Source organism: Cyclopterus lumpus, chromosome 17, assembly GCF_009769545.1.
Source record: "Cyclopterus lumpus isolate fCycLum1 chromosome 17, fCycLum1.pri, whole genome shotgun sequence".
In the NCBI taxonomy this organism is placed as follows: domain Eukaryota; kingdom Metazoa; phylum Chordata; class Actinopteri; order Perciformes; family Cyclopteridae; genus Cyclopterus; species Cyclopterus lumpus.
Window position 1 is genome coordinate 10,163,481 of NC_046982.1, and position 18,496 is coordinate 10,181,976.

General features: G+C 40.6%; 1 protein-coding gene across 1 annotated transcript; it reads right to left on the minus strand.

Moving 5' to 3' along the window:
• Positions 1–426: 426 nt before the first annotated feature.
• Positions 427–14,270, minus strand: LOC117746914 (nuclear receptor ROR-beta-like). The gene is made up of 10 exons (XM_034556253.1): positions 13,833–14,270; positions 7,487–7,572; positions 7,230–7,371; positions 6,235–6,741; positions 4,923–5,044; positions 4,485–4,617; positions 4,120–4,227; positions 3,667–3,777; positions 2,951–3,063; positions 427–2,848 (listed from the first exon to the last, which is right to left on the minus strand). Exons 1-10 carry the CDS (start codon positions 13,837–13,839, stop codon positions 2,687–2,689), a joined length of 1,491 nt encoding a protein of 496 aa, XP_034412144.1. The 5' UTR covers positions 13,840–14,270; the 3' UTR covers positions 427–2,686.
• Positions 14,271–18,496: the final 4,226 nt, after the last annotated feature.

An 18,496-nucleotide genomic window follows, 5' to 3' on the forward strand; every position in this document is an offset into this window, starting at 1 on the left:
TTTCACTCAGGATGGAAGACTGAGAGGTGGTTGAAAGCTCAAGAACCAGCTGTAAAACAGCCCTTATGAGACTTTTTTGGGTCAATCTATTATTTTCAAGGTAAGCTTGAAATGTAACTTTCAACTTTGAATGTTAAACGATGCTATTGCAGTTCAGATATATAACAAAGAAAGGCAGAACATCCTTAAAAGAAGCTGCAATCAGATAATGGTTGGATTTGTGGATTTATAAAACACTGTTTTGACTTAACATTTATCAGTGTTGTGGAAGATAATTGTTTTTGGTCAATTGGTTAATTTACTTCTTGTTGCACTTCTAAGTTAATGGGATGGAGGAAATACGGTATGCACTATATGCAAAGACCTATCTTACATGTATATAAACACAAACGCCAAATTCAGCTCAAATAAGACTCAATGAACAAATTCAAAAGAAAAAGAAACCATTTATTACATTCTTAAAACCACATATAATGTATCCCATTGGACAACAATATATATAGAGCTGTGTAACTCAGTTACTTTTGGACTAGTAATATACCTCTTGTACATTTTGTCATACAGGGAAAGAGAAGGGAGACAAACTATTATTTGTTGTTTGTACCTAGTCTTTCCTCAATAAAAAAAAAAAATAGATCACAGACTTTACAAGACAAAAGTGGAGACAAAGAAAAAGGTGGATAAAAGACTGACAAATAAATGAAAATCAGAGCAAGAAGAAACAAAAATGAATTCATCTTGCTAACTGATTTTTAATTTTATTTCCTATGTCTTGTAAATTTGATCTCACAATATTAGGACAAATGGGAAGGGCGTTGACACTTTGTGAGTGACATTCACAAAAATAGAACTTACGTCCACAGTGATTATGGTTATAGATCTTATCTTAGGTGAAAAGTTGTGAGGAGCACAAGGCTAAAGGTCGACACTGGTAATAAAAAGGGACAAAAGACCAGAGCCATCTCCCTGAGCGGTAGGCAGAAGGTCCTCAGACTCTTTTCACAAACTTCACAGCACCCCGAGTAAGACATTATTATCAGAGTGTGTTATGTATGTACATGAAAAATGTAAACAGTTATGGGTGACCTTGTGTGTTGGTTATAGAATCGAAAACTAAAATAATAAAAACAGATTTAATTTAATTGATGCTCAACTCGGGGGCAGCTGGGAGCTCCGTCTGCCCTTAGACTAGTGTCCAGTGAGGAAGAGGAAAGTATAAGTGCTTGGTGTTTGGACAAGTGTTGGGATAGGGATGAACGGAGAGAGGAACAGCAAATGTACAAAATGATACAGTTTTTTCAACCAGCAAGGAGGGTTTATGATACACATTATGGATCATTTTCGTTCCGGCCTTTCCCCAACTGAAACATTGTCAGTGAAAGATATTTACACAACACCGACTGTACTGACTGCTGGTTAGAAACAGGTGGGGGAGACCCTGTGTATCCCATTTATTATATAGTTCATGAAGTCATCTTTTGCCTTGCTTTCTCTTCTCCTTAGTGTCCTTGTGTCTTGTCTCTTTAGGCAGGGCGCAACAGCGCAGACTGAAAAGTCATTTAAATGCAATGTTTTTTTCGTCTTTGCTTGGGTAGACTGCCCCCCCCTGCTGTGTCACATCTGCAACAAGTGTCCATCCTGTCGCTTGCGTGATGAACTCCCCTAACCTAGCTGGGTTTTGCCCGTCAGTGCAAGAGGGGATTGTTGCCATGGAAACCTGAGAGAAATGCCAAGAGGGTAGTCCAGAAAACAATTTGAGTCCAAATATCAGCTTTCCTGAAATATTTTCTCTATATCCTACGACGCACTTCTCTTTCCTCTCTGAACTCACACATACAAACTCTCTCCATATACTTATATAGTCATCTATTTACATTCTTATTTAAAATATTTGTTTATAAATGTGTATATAAATTAAAGATAATTTCATCTTGTCCTGTCTCTAAGTGGCATTTACAAGGAAAGGGGTGTGTGGGACTGAGGTACTCATTGCATTACAAGAGCCTACAAATAGGCAGCACCGAACACCGTCTAACTGTGTGTGAAACTGGTTCTCAGCTGATTAAAGAGGTCGGCCTAAACCGAGAGTCATGTGTGTGTTTCATATCAGAGAAAATGACTCAAGATCTTGGTCCCTAAGTGATGGTCAGTACAAGGATATTGTCTGTATGAATACGCAGGCGTACCATACTGAGATGTATTAATATAGAAAGAAATATTGACTTAGAGCTGTATTAATAGTGAGACCTGTGGATCAACTTGACTTCATTCTAATACTTTGTGTAAAACTCTGTCTGAGAGTGGCAGGTTTGTACATTCACTGTTGTTGGGTTCTGGCTTGTGCACTGGTGCTCATCGACATTCATAACTGGTTGGGTGATCCACAGTGGATCTGATGTTAAACAAGTGTCTCACGTCTAGTGGGCTGTTATTATTACGATGCCCAGCCGCTTGTTGTTAATGCTACAATATGCAGAGGACCATGAGCTTGTGTGGTCTGTAGTGTAAGGTGCTTGGCCTGCTGGGAAAGTGGAGGACTTCTTTGGGATCATGGGAGACGGAGTACTTAAAGTCTTGGATTGTCTCTTAACTGCTGGTTTTTGAGCTTCAACATCTTATCCTTTTCTGTCTTTCCTTTTTGCTTCCCTACTTTTTTAATACACTCTCCATCTGTCTATCTGTCCGTCTAGCTGTTGGTGGAGTCCGGCAGAGACATCTCGCTGCCAAACACTTCTCGGTACAGTGGTGGGAAACTGTAGGCGGTCTCTGGGTGGACCAAACGGAAAAACTCAAGTTTATCTATGTGGAGGTTACAGATAGACTTCATCATGGGCAGCTTGGACACCAACTGCATGGGGAGAAGATATACAAAAGGTAAGTTCATGCATGTGTTTCTTTATGTGTGTACTTTTGTTTGTGTTTAGAAGGAGTTGTGACTGCTTGTCTTTACCTTGTCCAGTTTCTCATCAGAAGCTCCACTCTTGTGTAGACTGTGCTGCAGAGCAAGGTAGACCTTCTCCTGGAGGTTTTTTATCTTTTGGCCTTCAGTTAGCCAGTGCCGATCTACAGGAAAGAAATATATTTCCCATTCACATACATACCCACCACGCTAAGTTCCTTGTAGGTGTAAACCTACTTGGCTAATAAAAAAGTTTCTGATTCTGATACAGTTGTGTTTTTCTTGTCTAGTCTAGCACATCATTTTGACACATAACTCCATTAATTTTTTCAATTGAGTTCTATGAGTTCATTGTATGGCTACACAGGATGAAAGGCTCGACAGGCTGCTGCTTTTAAAGATGTTAAGCATTAATTAAGAGATGAAGACGTGTATTAAATTCTGTCTTTGCTTTCTGAAGTCAGAATTGGATGTAGACACAGGGGAAAATAACCAGTTCAATAAAAAATGAATAAAATAATCTGCAAAAAAATAATTGAAAACCTACATGTGTAAGACTGCTACAAAAAAAACACATGAATTGTGTTGAATGTGTATGTTCAGAATGGACATCCTCCACTCACACTTGAATATCACTGTGGCCTTCCAAGGACGGAACAGCATTGAATAGTCCATTATAGACAACCATGATTTGGCAGTATTATGTGCACTTGTATATATTGTATTGTATGTGAGAGCGAGAAAGAGATAAAGGAGAAAATAATCACCTGGAGAAAGAAGAACAGCAGCGCTAAACAGGGCCATCTCTTCATCAGACAGCTGTAGGCGGCAGAGTCCTTTCCCCAGGTCGAACACTGCACTGACCAGGTCATCACAACCTGCAGAAACACAGGAAATCAATACTTTAATTGTTAACAATAATAGTTTGAATACTCCTCAACTCCAGCTGGAGGCTTTCAAGTACGTCTCTTCAAAGCCAGTTCTGGTGTTAATAAGAGTAAAGCTGACGGTCTTAAAGTCATGTACGGGAAAAATTGCCAAACTTATGTCATTCCAAATAATGAATTACTTCAGTCAGTGCAGAGGCATAAATGATGATAGTGTGTGTGAAAAAGACATTCTAATTTACATAAAGAGTGAGAAACATAAGAGCCTTCCCTGTGTCACCCTGCAAATCATCTGAATCCTTGAGAGCTTACACAACTATATCTGATCCTCACCGAGTGCTTTGAAGAATTGAGCCAGGGCAAACTTTCCATTGAAGAAAATGGTGCTGTTGTTGACGTTGAAAGCTCGGCACATGCGTATCAGTAGGACCTCGAGACAGCCTGAAGGGTAGCCACAGATAGAGGCAAAGACATGGATAAAGAAGAGCCAGATTAGAGCACAGCATATGCAATGACATTTCTGAACCATTTAAAAGTCAACAGGATAACAGGAATATCCCCAAAGATGGAGACGAAAATAAAACTAACAAACAGGAAGGAACAGAAGTTTGCACATTTCAGACTTTGTTTACTTTGCAAGCATTAACTCTATAAATAAAGTATTTGAGATGTGAGCATTTTTTAGACTGACCACTGACCTGCTTTCAGTAATATAATCTGATCATTCTGGCACAGGTCCATGAAGCCAGCAATGCGTTTGGCAAACTCGACCACATACTGAATGGCATTGGTGATGTGGTGTGCACACTGCTGCCACATCCACTCAGCTGCCTGGAAAAAGTGAAAAAAAAAAAAAAGAGATGTGAGATTTACAAGTCCACTGACATCACATCAGCATAAACATCATCTTAGTAGTTGTTCAACATTAGATCAGTACTTGCACTGATAGTACTCATAAAACATTTATTTTGTGTGTTTGACTAAAACAATACATCAGCAAAGTAAGCTAATTAAGTTAATAAGAATACATATATTTATATGTAATATTGCATTTTAAACACTGTTGAAATGAGCCATAGTAGGCCGACACAGATGTTATTCCATGAGACAAACCACACATGGAATCCATCCTGTACCTTGTTTTGAAAAGCACGCGTTTCCTCAGGTGTGTATTGTGCCCAGGTGAATCTCTTCATGTCCTCAGCGCTGTGCTGACACGTCTCCAAGTGAGACTTGAGAATACTCTGAGTTATGCGCTCTGTGGAAACACACACACACACAGATAAGCGTTGGTGTTTTCTCACACTGTTTGTGGTGGCAGCAGGTTGAATAACGAGATGCTGAGCATCACTCTGCCGTTACGTACGCCACTGATGCTCCTGACAAGATCGAGTGATAATGGCTCATCTACTTATTTCACCTCTGACGGTGTTTGGATCTTTTCCACCTCCTGCACTTATGATACCCACCAGTCAGTGTTTACTCATTGCTTCCTTTAAAAGTCCTCAGAGCCCTATTCAAAGCCGCCTTGCAGTTTTGTGTAGCAAGCAACCATAAAGATGTGAAATAAAATACTAATGTATTCTTTCTCAAGGCCTTTAGAGACGCTTCTCTAAATAATGTCTTTGCATCCTAACCTTTATAAATACCACTCGACTATGCTCCCTTTATCCGTCCCTATTTTTGATCTTATTTGGTGTTATGATTTATGCCTTTTTCATATTGCTCGTTTCCTGCTTGTTTTTACCATTACATCTTGTCCTTGTCCTGTTTTGCTGTTTTGTCCGCCACGACTCATTCTGGTTCTTCTTTTATTGCTGGCCTGTTTATAAGAGATGTCCTTGTGCTTCATCTTAGTTTTTTATTGAATCAACAGTTTTTTTCATTAGACTTTCTGTTATTGCATTTAGTCTTATTTCATTCAAGATTTGCTAGAAATTCTAAAATAAAAGATAATAATCAGGGGGGAAAAAAACAGTAACTGTACCACATTGTCATAGTATTATATATCCAACAGCATAACATGCATTTTCTTTTATTTCTCCTGGATTATTAATTAGGATAAATTCGCTTATCTTATTGTAAATTTATGCTACTGAAAGCCAAAACTTATGGCAAATGCTTCACAAGGAAAATAATAATGCTGCCTGAACTTCTATTCAGGGAGTGATTTAACACCAAACTCTTGGAAGAAGTTTTTAATCTGGATCAAGAGCATGCAGCAGGCAATTTCCAGCAAAAACAGGCGCAATAGGACAACATATAAAAAGGTAACCTCAGAAATAAACGTCTATCTTTTCAAATGTTGTATTTTTATAATATTAATCTCAAGTAAAGGCCCGGTTCTCTCTTCATTAAAGTACATTACAACCTCGACCACTATTTGAGAGTTCTAGGTATACACATACACGTTAACACATCATTTGTTAATTATCAGTCAGTACTCACCAAGGTCTGTTATGGAGCAGTCATCAGACAGATGATCCAGGAGTGCATGTGTGCGTTTCAGCAGCGGATGCGTGAGAGAGTGTGTATGCAAGAGGTGGATCCCGGTGGTATCTGCCCCGTCCAGCATTGTCTGCTGTGGGGAATTTTGATTGGACAAGGATGATGACGAGGAAGAAGCGGAAGATGAGTTGGAGGTGTTCCCTGTGCTGGCTCTGCCGCCATGCAGCTCCAGGCTGCAGTACTCGCTGGACTCCTTGGGGGTCAGCGGCAGGTCAAACAGGTCAGGCAGCGCTGCGATGTCATCCAGGTCGCTGAGGGTGGAGCTGGAGCCCCCGCTGCTGTAGGACCGGCTCAGACCCTCTTCACGATCCTCCCCTCCACAGACACCGTCCTTATTGGGTATGGACACAGCCGTGGCGCCCACACACTCCTGGGACTTTTGGTGCTTTTGCACTTCAGCGTAGAGGCTGTCACGCTGCTTCTTGGACATACGACCAAATTTGACCGCTGCACAGAGGAAAGACAATCAGACAACAAAACAAAACAATTCATAGACATCTTACAATGCATCTACCTGGATAAAATAAAAAACGGATGAAATCAATTACACATTTTATTCTTTTTTTAAAAACTATAGCACAGAGACTTTGTAAGTTTGCTGTGGCCAAACATACCACAGTTCACATCTGTTTTCTAGGGCTGTCGACTTAATCTAATTGTAAGCTATTTCTGTCTCACATACTTCTTCCACCTCATCCATAATATTGTATGTTCCGGTCCCTATATCCTATTTGCATGATGACAGCCCATCACCCCTTCACTCTGTATACTGCATTTGAACTATACTGTACTCTCGAAAGCTGATGTGAAACATCAGCGCTGAGGGCTTCACATTCTCCTGGCGTCAGCTCTAAGTTGAAGGAACACGCGTACTGGGATTTGCCAGGTAAACGCATACTTCAGTGTAAAAAGAGGTGCGTTCTGTGTGTGTTTACCATCTCTGCTCATGCCCAAAGCCAGACACTTCTGTAGACGGCAGTGCTGGCAGCGGTTCCGGTTTGTTCGGTCGATCAGGCAGTTCCTCTGGCGGGAACAAGAGTACATCGCGTTGTTCTGCTGGCTGCGACGGAAGAAACCCTGGACAAACAGACACACGTACCATCGCGGTAAATGACGAGCACATGTGAGATAGAAACCGGTCGGCTGCAGGTAAGTTTGGTAGCCTGGTTCACGTGCTGCTTTTCCTCCTCACCTTGCAGCCTTCGCAGGTGATGACTCCATAGTGGATTCCTGAGGACTTGTCCCCACAGATCTTACAGGGGATGACCTCGATCTGAGCTTCAGGACCAAAAACAACAGACGAAAGAGGTCAGATCTACATACAAAGTGAACTGGAGATTAAAACATTCAGTTCATATTTGATAGCGAAGTGCAGCAGGTCATACTGTGGACGGTTTCCAAAACAGTTCATATCTAATCAATAATAAAACATTGGGTAACATGATCTATTCATTCAAATCCACACTTTCATAGCAAGCCCCATATTTCACATTGAGCGCCCGACTTTATTCAAGATTCTGTCAATGTTTTCTTTCTGAATAATCCTTTTGAGAAACTCCAGTCAGATGTCAGACATCTGTGATCTTCACGACCCTACAACTGTTCTTATTAAAATGAATAAGGATTCATTGATCACTGCTGATTCTGGTGTTTGTTTTCTTCTCATCCTCCTTGGTATGAGCGAAGGTTTGACCTGTTTCTGCTTTGTGTTGTATTTGAAAGGGCCTCTTCCTCTTTTGTCACCATCTCTTCTGGTGTTCCCAAGTAATCACTTATGCTTTTCAAGAGACGCATTACTTTTAATACTCATTTATTTGTAGCCTTTTGGGCATATTGTTAATACATTATCTATTTCCAATGGTACGCTAATTATACAGCTGTAGAGTTGGTCCAACTTAAACCTGACAAAATGGCCAATTAATCCTGTGTTCATGAGTCTTTTAAAGTGCTGACTGTAACTGAACTTCATCTTGCTTAATGACAAAAAAGATTAGATCCTTTTATTGTAATCCTTGGCAGCTTCTCCAGGACTGTATTATAAACCATATTCCACGCTATCTTTTGCAGGTCATTCATGTTTTGCTATCACGTTTTCTCCAGCTAGCCTTTGTATCTTCCGTAGACCTTGAAAAGGTCAGCCATGCTTGTATCTTGTCACAGTTACACTGCTGTAACGCTGTGTACACTGAGCCACCGCCAGTTGATACAAATGCTGCTGCAAGGAGTTTAACAATCTCTACTTCACCCAGTTGTTATGTTGCACTGATCCTTGCCTTCCTTCTCTAGTAGCCTGTGAGTTTCAGAATGTGTTCATTAAAGATTTTAGGTACAATGTAAGAATGTTTTTGACACAGATACATTTCATGCCAGTCCCCCTTGAGTCTGAGTTCAGTCTGAGATCCAGAGGTCAGTCCTTCTGGTTCAAACATGACTCATTAGCTTTGAGACTCCACATCGGTTTCTCGAATGCTAGCAAAAATCTGTACTAACTTTCATGTGGAGACAAAACCAAAACCTGTACTTGGCACCAAAGTGTAAAATACATTTTATGTGTATTTTGTCCAACAATGGAGCCTCAAATAAGGCACATATTTTGTATTTCTTTTTCTGCTGATGGAAACTACACAGCAGACAAAGTGGCCAACAATACGCACATGCAGTAAGATAACTTGCAATGAACTTTGATTGACTGCACCCTTCATGTGGCCCTCATGAGGGAACAAAGTACACAAACAGATAGGGAATCACATGACACTTGCACACATACACAAAGACTCCTTACTTATTGACCAAGGAAAAAAACTAACAGCAGCAGCTACATCAGACGATGCTCTTTGCTCAGCTCTTCTGTTTACAATCTTAGACTGATTTACAAAATCTCATTTGTACCACTTTTGAGAATGATGTCTGGAAAACCAGAGGGGTTTATATGATTTAGGGAGCGTAGTTATACTCTTAGGTACTGGAACTTTCCATTTATTTTCCCCTTTAATGACAGTCGGCTGTTCCTTCTCTCAAACTGTTGACTAAAATACTCCAAGTGATCAGAGCAGCTGCAGGCAAGCAATGGAAAAATATCTCCCTTCCTCTCAGGTTCCCCTCCACCCCTCCCTCATCTCACGATTATATAACTCTTGTCTGTGAGCATTCCTCACAATACTCATTCAGCAGGCTCACTCTAGCAACACTGACACCCTGCCCCTCCCCAGACTCTCTCTTCTCCAGTGGCTGAGCAGCATTCACTGCCTCCTTGGTGTTGGCTGAGTCCTCCGTCGCTCGGGCGCTGTGGCCTGTCAGCCCATGTGGACATTCTGTCCCACTGACACACTTTCCCACTGCAGGGGGAGAGGGAGGAGGGCGGCATGCACGGTCTTGACTCTCCACAAACCAGTTTTAAAAAAGGTGGAGCCTTAATGCTCAGACTCTCCCATTAAACATGTCCCTGGAGGCTCGTAGATTAAAATCAGAAAGCGGTTACATAACAATAAAATTAACCAAGCAAGGCAATGATAATAAGCCTTGACAAACGGAACTTAACAGTTTGGCTAATACATAACACAGATCTGCATTAAATTCCCCTCGGACTACTTCTATGCAATAATCATTGTGCTGTTTAATTCATGAGAAATCCCATTAAATTTGACTGTAATAGCTCATACTATACCTGGCAACCGTCCACTATTTCGTCAGCTATTTGACCCACTCCCCACTGCCCAGTCCCCAGTCTTTGACATTGAGCCTCTTCTTCAACCCAATCTATTCTGGTCCTGTGCAGAGAGACAGAATCACATATGCCCAGCCGCCCACCACTTCTGCTACAACCACACATACATGCTTTCTAACTCCTTTTCTCTGACACTGCAGATATCCAGGCACAACTCAGAGACAGTAACACATTTCTATCCGTTATGTTCTCTTATTTAATGTGATCACCTTGTTACAACTTAGTAGATGAAAATGTACTATCCAGTTAAACCAATTACCTACATATGGTGATTCAATAAGTACAGAAAATGAACGTCGACGTCTTGAAGACTTGTAGAGCTGTGCCAATAGAGAAGCAAAACTAGGAGCGCCGCTAAAAATTATTTGAATAATTTATTACTCTTTACCATTATTTACTGTAAACACGTCAAATAAATAGTTAAACATGGCCAAAACACTGGATCAACTGTCCAAAACACCAACACTATTGAATTTACTGAAGAAAACTACCAGTTATGCACAGTTGAGAAGCTGGAACATGTTCGTTTTCTGCATTATTGCTCAAAAAGTGAATGTGACTTTCTGTCTATCTACTAAACGATTAGTTGAATAATCATCTGTTATGAGATAAACACTCAGGCACAATGAGCTTACTTAACATATGTTGCAAATTGAAGTGTCTAACAATGCTGATAGAGACACAGGAGCAGAAGCCACACTAATGTTAAATCAACATTTACCGTTTACCCTGAATATCATTGTTGACCTGTGATAAAAGGCCATTCTTAGGCGTCTGACCTTTAGCTCTCCAGAGAGAAGCTGCATTCCAAGAAGATCAATACCAAACCTGCTTTTTGCTAAGGTGAGGAATGAGGGCTGCATGCAGTTCTTTGCTTTTTTTTACCCACCAACTCATTACTGCCGTGAAATGAAATTACACAAATGGCAAACAAAGAACGGTGTTTGAGCAGTAGGAGGGCTATACTTGTGAGACTTACAAAAACTGTAGCTAAACTGTAAGTGTCTGTTCCCAAATACGTTGGCTAAGTGGATAACGGTGTTATCTCTACAAAAGGCTAATTCAGTAGAGGTGGGGTAGTGAGAGGCCGAGACAAATCACTGACGTTTTGCTTCCAACTGCTCACTTCTTGGTATCTAATGTGAAACAAGCAGCCAGTAATCCTCCAGCAGGGGCCCCGGGGCCTGTAAGTAATACAGGCAGTATGTCAGTGTGCCAATATATCTTAAAAGAAATTAGATACATGTTGACCCTCCACAAGATCACCACCACACATGTGCATACATCACTCCTCTGTTTTATTAAATTGGTTAACCTGTTGTCAGTCAAGGGTGTTTGATTATTATGCAAGTCACAATACCATGCAGACTCAAGCTAAATGCCCTTGAACATCCGATTGACGCGAGGCTCCATCACATTCTTTTCAGTTCTTTTCATTACCTCGGTATAAGAATAACTTGACAGCACAAGAAGAGACGCTCAATAGGAGGCGAGGGGCCCTGTGCTTGGCTTCGATACATATTAGCAATGCTGAAGCACTTGTTGTGTCATGCCTCACAGTTGGGTGTAGGCTTTCAGTGCAGCACAGAGCTGCGTTACAACAATCCACTGTGGTAGCCTTGTGGTTGCTTTTTCAGTCATGTTAAGAGTACGGGAATGCTTTCCCGATTATTCTATTTCGAGGTGTTTACAAGAGCAAATATATTCTCAGATGTGATGAAAACAAAACCCACTTTGATTTCCCACCCTCAGCTTGAATCTATGAACCGTCTTATTGATTACGCTTGACACCTTGTAGCACACAGCTCCCGCAAAATAATTACATTTTACTCTCTAAGGATGGTACAACTTGAAAAGCTAAACTAATGAGACTTCACTTGCATACTCATATATATATATATATATATATATATATATATATATATATATATATATATATATATATATATATATATATATATATATATATATATATATATATATATATATATTCTGGCTGTCTGGCTGCTGGTGTATTCAAATCAAGGGGCTCTATTTTAAAAAGATGCAAATACCAGTGGAGGCCATGCCGAGGCACAAAGAGGGGGGATTTGAACAGAGCCAAGAATTCCATAGGCCTCTTGTACCAGGTGTCACTGTGTGTATATCCTATGATCTTTCACTCTGTCTTTATGTAATAAATATAAATACATTCTGCAGAAGTTCACACTGCTATCTAGTACAATAAACCACAGGAAGTGTTGGGGGTCCAGGCATCACGGCAGGCATCTAAAAGTCTGTCAGCATGCCACATCTGTTGGAATGACTCAATAATTTAGACCAATTGTGGCTGAAACTGTATGCATGTTCAAACTGGGACAAAAACGTTGACATGCTTTTCTATGAGGAAACGGCAGTTTGAGTAACTAACCTACATGTTTAGTGCAGTGAGCTAAGAAATGGCCATGGTTTGTTTACATTTGGATATCCTGCCAGAAATGGAGCCTCCCTCCACCAGAGGCCCACCTCAGCTTCTTCCTCCCTTTCTGCCTCCCCAGAAAATCCATCTCTTTCCTCCCCTGTCAAAAACAAAACAAAACTCTGCAGCTAATCTCCTGTCCTGCAAATGAAAATTAGTAAGGCAAGACTGGATTGTTAACACAACCACATATTCGTACATTTTAAGACCAACGTTATTTCAAATATGATCTTTACATGAAGATTGTTGGGATTGTACTGTCTTCTGTAGACTATATGGAAAAATAAAAAAAAACTATATTGCTCATTTGGGGCCTATTTTGAATGTCTATTTTTTATTACAGGGCTATTTCAATTAAATGATATTCGGATGTTCCAGATAATAAACAAACGTCCTTGTTAATAACAAATATCTGCTGCCCTCTGCCCAAGTTCAAGCTCAGCCTGGCAGTGCAGTGACACATTGAAGGCCGACCAGGAACCGCACATGGCGCTGCACGGCAGCGGCACGGCGCTTCCCAGAGCCTCTCCTCCTCCCTCCGCTGCATATGCTGTATACTGTTTGGTGACATAACTAGGTCAGTGGAACAGCCAGATCCCTCTTCCTCTGTGCACTCACACAGTAGGCCATGCTGGCACAGCCATCACACAACAACGTCACGCAACTGCCCCAACACAGATTTCTCTTACAAACTCAATGCTAAAAAAAAGAAGAAAAGTTTAGTTTAAATCTTCAGAATTATTATTTTCTTCCAATAATATAAAATATCACGAAATGAGAAGATTGAATATAAAAATGGCGTTACACATTAATCTCTTTCTGGTTGTGTAATTCACCTGTTCAGAAACCTGATGAATTCGCATTACAGCTCGATTACATAATTGCTGTTTTGGTTAACAACAACCTCCTCTGATGCCCCGCCCTCTCACTATTGCATAACTCTAACATGGATCCCCTGGCAAATTGTACAGATGGACTCCCAGATGAGATATGACTCATATTCCTTAAAAAAAAAAAAAACATTTGGCACCGCCATGAATCACAAAGCAAAATTACGCATGTGCGTCTGATTTCACAGTCCACAGACATGAGAGATGACATACAACCATCTTGTTGAATACATTCTCATGCTTGCGCATGCTTCCAGCTGTTCATCAGTGCATGCAGAACTTCAGTGTTGAGCGTGTCGCCTCGGGCTCTCTGCAGCTACAGGGATTAATGCACACGGGGTGGAAAAACACGCGCACTCAAGTCCCCGTGGTCGTTCAAGCACCGACGAACACACACACCGTGGTTCTTCACCATTCAAGTTCCATTGCACATGCACATATTTATTGCCAAATAAAATCAACTTACCTCTCATTTTGATGTTTTCTTTCTCTTGGCTGAAGGTTAAAAAAAACACCCGGCTACATGGGGTTAATGTAGGTGACTACACCGCTGGAGACACGGTCAACTGGCTCTGTAAATATGAACTTTGCAGACAGCTTTCGTAAAGCCCGACTAAAGAAAACAAAAAGAAGAAAAAAAGAAAAAGGAAAAGAACTACCCGAAACTCCGCTCGTCTATCGCTCGGTCAAGTGCGACCAAAACAAAAGAGTGAATAAAGTCTCTCCGGGTCGCATCGTAACCGTGTCGGCGCACTGGCGAAGAGATTTTGCTCAACTTTTTTTGACAGAATAGTCCCAGGGTGGACGACCGGTGATCGGACCCCCCCTCTGCGATCTGACTCTCCGCCTGCTTCCCTCTCAGTCTACCCTGCTAACCTACTTTCTCCAAGCGTGGACTCTCCCATGATCTCACTGCCGACAGGCTCCTTTCGCAGCTCTCGCGGGAACGCGCAGTCAAGAGCGAGTTTTAAGGTAGCTGGGCCAATGATTGACTGTCGTGCTCAGTTGTCGTGAGAAATTAAGACAATCATTCTAGGAAACCGATAGAAAGGCAATTAGAACAACAGCCAGTTCTGCTTTTAAACAGACATGACAGTGTAGTGTTTACCAAACTTCCCTGGCTGCATATAATGTACACTAGTCACTGAATCACAGTGGAGCATGTTACCTGTAAATCATTGACGTCATTGAAGTGTTGCGTACATTGAGAACAAGCTGCAAGGAGCTATCCAACTGGCTCGTTGTTTACCAGAGCTGACAGTTTGTTCTCTGAATATTTGCTGTATTGCATTAATGATTGTTACCTGAAATACTCGTGGCCTGACTGAGCTTCCAAAACATGAACGTGATAGTGACTGAAAAGGGACTCTTACAAAACCACAAACGTGGAAAAAAGAGTCTCACGGGTTTCCAGCTTCTCAAATTGTGTTTTATTTTTCTTGCATAATAGTACACTTTTAGACTGTGTCAGATAAATATGACATCTAAATGTTTACCTTGGCCTTGTGATCAGCATTTTTTGATTACTTGCTGACATTGTATAAACCAAACGATTAATCAGAAAATAAATACAAAAATAGTTACCCCAACACCCCTGAACACTGATGAAGGTGTACACTGTGTGTCAGTGGTTAGCAGGGTCCGTCTTTCAATCAGGGGGTTGGCGGTTCAATTCCCCGCCCTAGTCGATGTGTCCTTGAGCAAGACACTTAACCCTGACACTTAACCCTTGTTCCCTGTAGATGTGTCTACAGTGTATGAATGTAACATGATTGTAAGTCGCTTTGGATAAAAGCGTCAGCTAAATGACATGTAATGTACACTATTTCTCCAAAAACTGGTTTCCTGCCACTTTTAATAGTAGTTGTGATATTTTTGAAAGATACAAGAATATAGACACATACATTTAAATTGTGTATACATATATATATATATATATATATATATATATATATATATATATATATATTTATATAAAGAAGCTTCAGAATGTATATTGCAACGTTTGATTTACGGCAGTCTGGGTCCTGTTTTGTATATTTCTGTACTGGATGTGCAGGAACATATCACAGGACCACTGCTATACTTATTTGTATTTCAGTATTATGTTATTCAAAAACATTGATTTAACTTGCATGAATCACCTCTTTCTTTGCACATTTTGTACTGAAAAAAAAATATCTAATTAGAGCTCATTTACGCATCTTCAATCTATGAATATAAATTAAATGTGCTTGGGACAGTGGGTGACAGTGGTTGCTGAGGTGGGGGGTAGCGGGCGGCTTTATGATGCAATGCTCTGGCAGCAGTGTTATGAAACAGCATGAAGGCAGAGATTACTCAAACTAGGTTAGTGGAGCAGCTGAGCACAGAACACCTAAATCACAGATTATTTTTCTGTTTCACACATGCAAAAAGACACAGAGACTCACATTTTTCAGTTTTTTCCTTGTCCAAACCTTTATTCTTTGCCTCTTACTTGTTTGTCATAATTGCTTACTAGTATCTTATAAGTGTACACTTTGTTGTTTTTATTTATGCCTGTGCAACTTATTTTCCTAGCCTTCTCTGCACGACTTTTCCTCTCAGCCATTTGTGTCTGCTGTTTTTCCCTTTCTCTCGCCCCATGCACATCTCCTCTAAAGCCCCTCTGTTCTATGTCTCCCTTGACAACAGCAGTGACACTTTGACCTTAGGTCTTACGTAACCGCTGTGCAGTTCGGTTAGACGGCAGAGGAAGAGGAGAGAGAGAGAGGGAGGGAGAGAGGGGGGGGAGGGCTTCGGCAATGCTTCATATACGGCAGACATTTTGTTGTCAAGAGGTGAAAGAAGAGGCGAGGAAGAAGAGGTTTGAGCTGGAGAAAGATGTTGTAAGGTTAACAGCAGCAGCATGACAGGATGAGGGAGCAGATGAGGTGGGGGGAGAAATGAGGCATGAGTAGAGGGATTTTTACATCATAGACTGTGTGACAACAAACAGAGCTGCAGCACACACAAAGAGGCCAAATAGCTCACTTTGTCTCAAGTCTTTTCAAGAACAGAAACGCAACGCAGTGCTTTAAAATGCCACTGTAAGAAAGAAATGCTTTCTGCAGACAAGCAATGTGAGATATTTCCACCTGCTGCCATTATTTGAGGCTCTCGGAGATAAAAATGCACTGCAAGAGAGAATCTTTAAAAAATGGCATACGGTTTCTCCAGACGCAGATCAAAGCCAGTGTAGCCTTGTGACTCCCCGGGGTTGAATTTAAAGGGCTCGCTCACATCAAAGAGTCTTTGTCGGGATGAGGGACCAACTGTAACTGATTGGCTGCACATGGTTTCAGTGGGGCCAATCTCTCTGCCTCAGCAGCATCGACTCCTTACATTCCAGTCTATCTTCTCATGCGGCACATTGTAAAACATTTATGTCAAGAGGGGTAATTTAAGGGACATCTATCATACATGATATTCACCATGTCATGTCTTGTATTTCATAATCTGTTCTAATTTGTACATCGTGCCCACAGAAAAGGCAAAGGCACACACATGCATGTACACATGTACTGGATTGTTCCAGTCAATTTGTTGGGATTATTTCGTATCCTGCCATCCAGAGCTGTAATCTCTCTCTCGATTAATCCCCCTGTTTTCTCTTCTCCGGAGGCACCTTTAATCCCTCTCTCCCCCTTCCCTGCAGCCACGGCTCTGTAAACTGGAGCTGTGAGCTTTGCTGCGTCACTAGGTCAGTGTGTCAGATAAAGAGCTCAAACATTGTTCCCTCCTGTCACGATGGCCTCGCCCTCCTCCTCTCCACTTTACATCCTCGTTCTACCGCCATCTTTTCTATTCATCATTCCCCGTTCTTTTTTTTCCTTATCTTCCAAGCTCCTGTTACCACTTTACACTGCAGCACATCTGTTTCTGTTTCACTCTCAGTTTCTCCTTATCAGTTAAATGTTTCATACACTGTAGCCTGCAGAATAAATAGAATATGAGTTCAATCTCAGGTCATTAGGTTCAGATTTATCTCACTGAGCACTCACACTCCTCCAGCTCACATGCATTACACAAACATACATTATTGATGTCCTTGGCCTACCTTACATTACGGTAAAGGAGTTATTGTGAAGTCTTATAACATTTATAACATAATTATAAATTATTTCCATATAAAAAAAATCACCAACACTTGTTTTGCAGGCCGAGCTTAACCTGCACTGAAGTAAAACCATACATTTGTTTATAGAGGAAGAGGGAGTTAGAACCTGACTAGTGAACACAAATGCAAACAATATGTTAATAACATTTGTTCATGTATTTTTTTAAACTTAACCAAAGCCCTGGCCACTACACTGCAATTAAATAAGGATTTTCCAGGGGCTCAATCAGATTATTACTGGGATTTATTGGGTCCTACATGGACATATAATTTTCTGCCGAATAAAGAATAGTTTTGGTTATTTCACTGAAGCATTTTCTGCATTTATTGACTTTTATAGTAATACTTCCTTGGACCAATCAGGATTCAGCAGCATTTGATCACACCACACCTATGCAGATAAAGGAGAGCAGAGTTTGAGAGGGTTTAAGTCTTTATAAATAACACCTAAATACCTTATTAAGTCATGCATGTTTATTGTTAAATCAATGTACTTAGGATTTGGCTTTAAGTTGCAGTTCAACTCTGTATAAACAAATCTAAACTATCTGCATTAACTCAAATAGTTAAACAATATTGGCACACCACTCAATTTAATCAGGAGAGACCCCTCAGGCAAATATATTTTGGGCTTTTTTGCTTTCATAACATGTCTTCTTTCAGACTAGTGGGGAAAAAACACCATCCAAAATACACATACAGGTGTTTATTTAACTCTATTTGCGTTATTTGCAAAAACAAACAATTTCAGGAAATGTGAACTATGTAATTGTCTTAACGAAAGTGATTTCATGATGATATCTATTAATTAAAATATTTCTCCCTATTCCCCTGCAGTGTCTTGCAAAATGTATGGAATTTTACAAGACATATATTTAAATGCCGTTATCCCAAAATTAGTTTTCTTCTCATATACTCTGAGCCAGATATCTTCAGTAGCACTTACATACACCAAACCTTCCAGCGTCTTTACTGTGAAGGTTTTCACA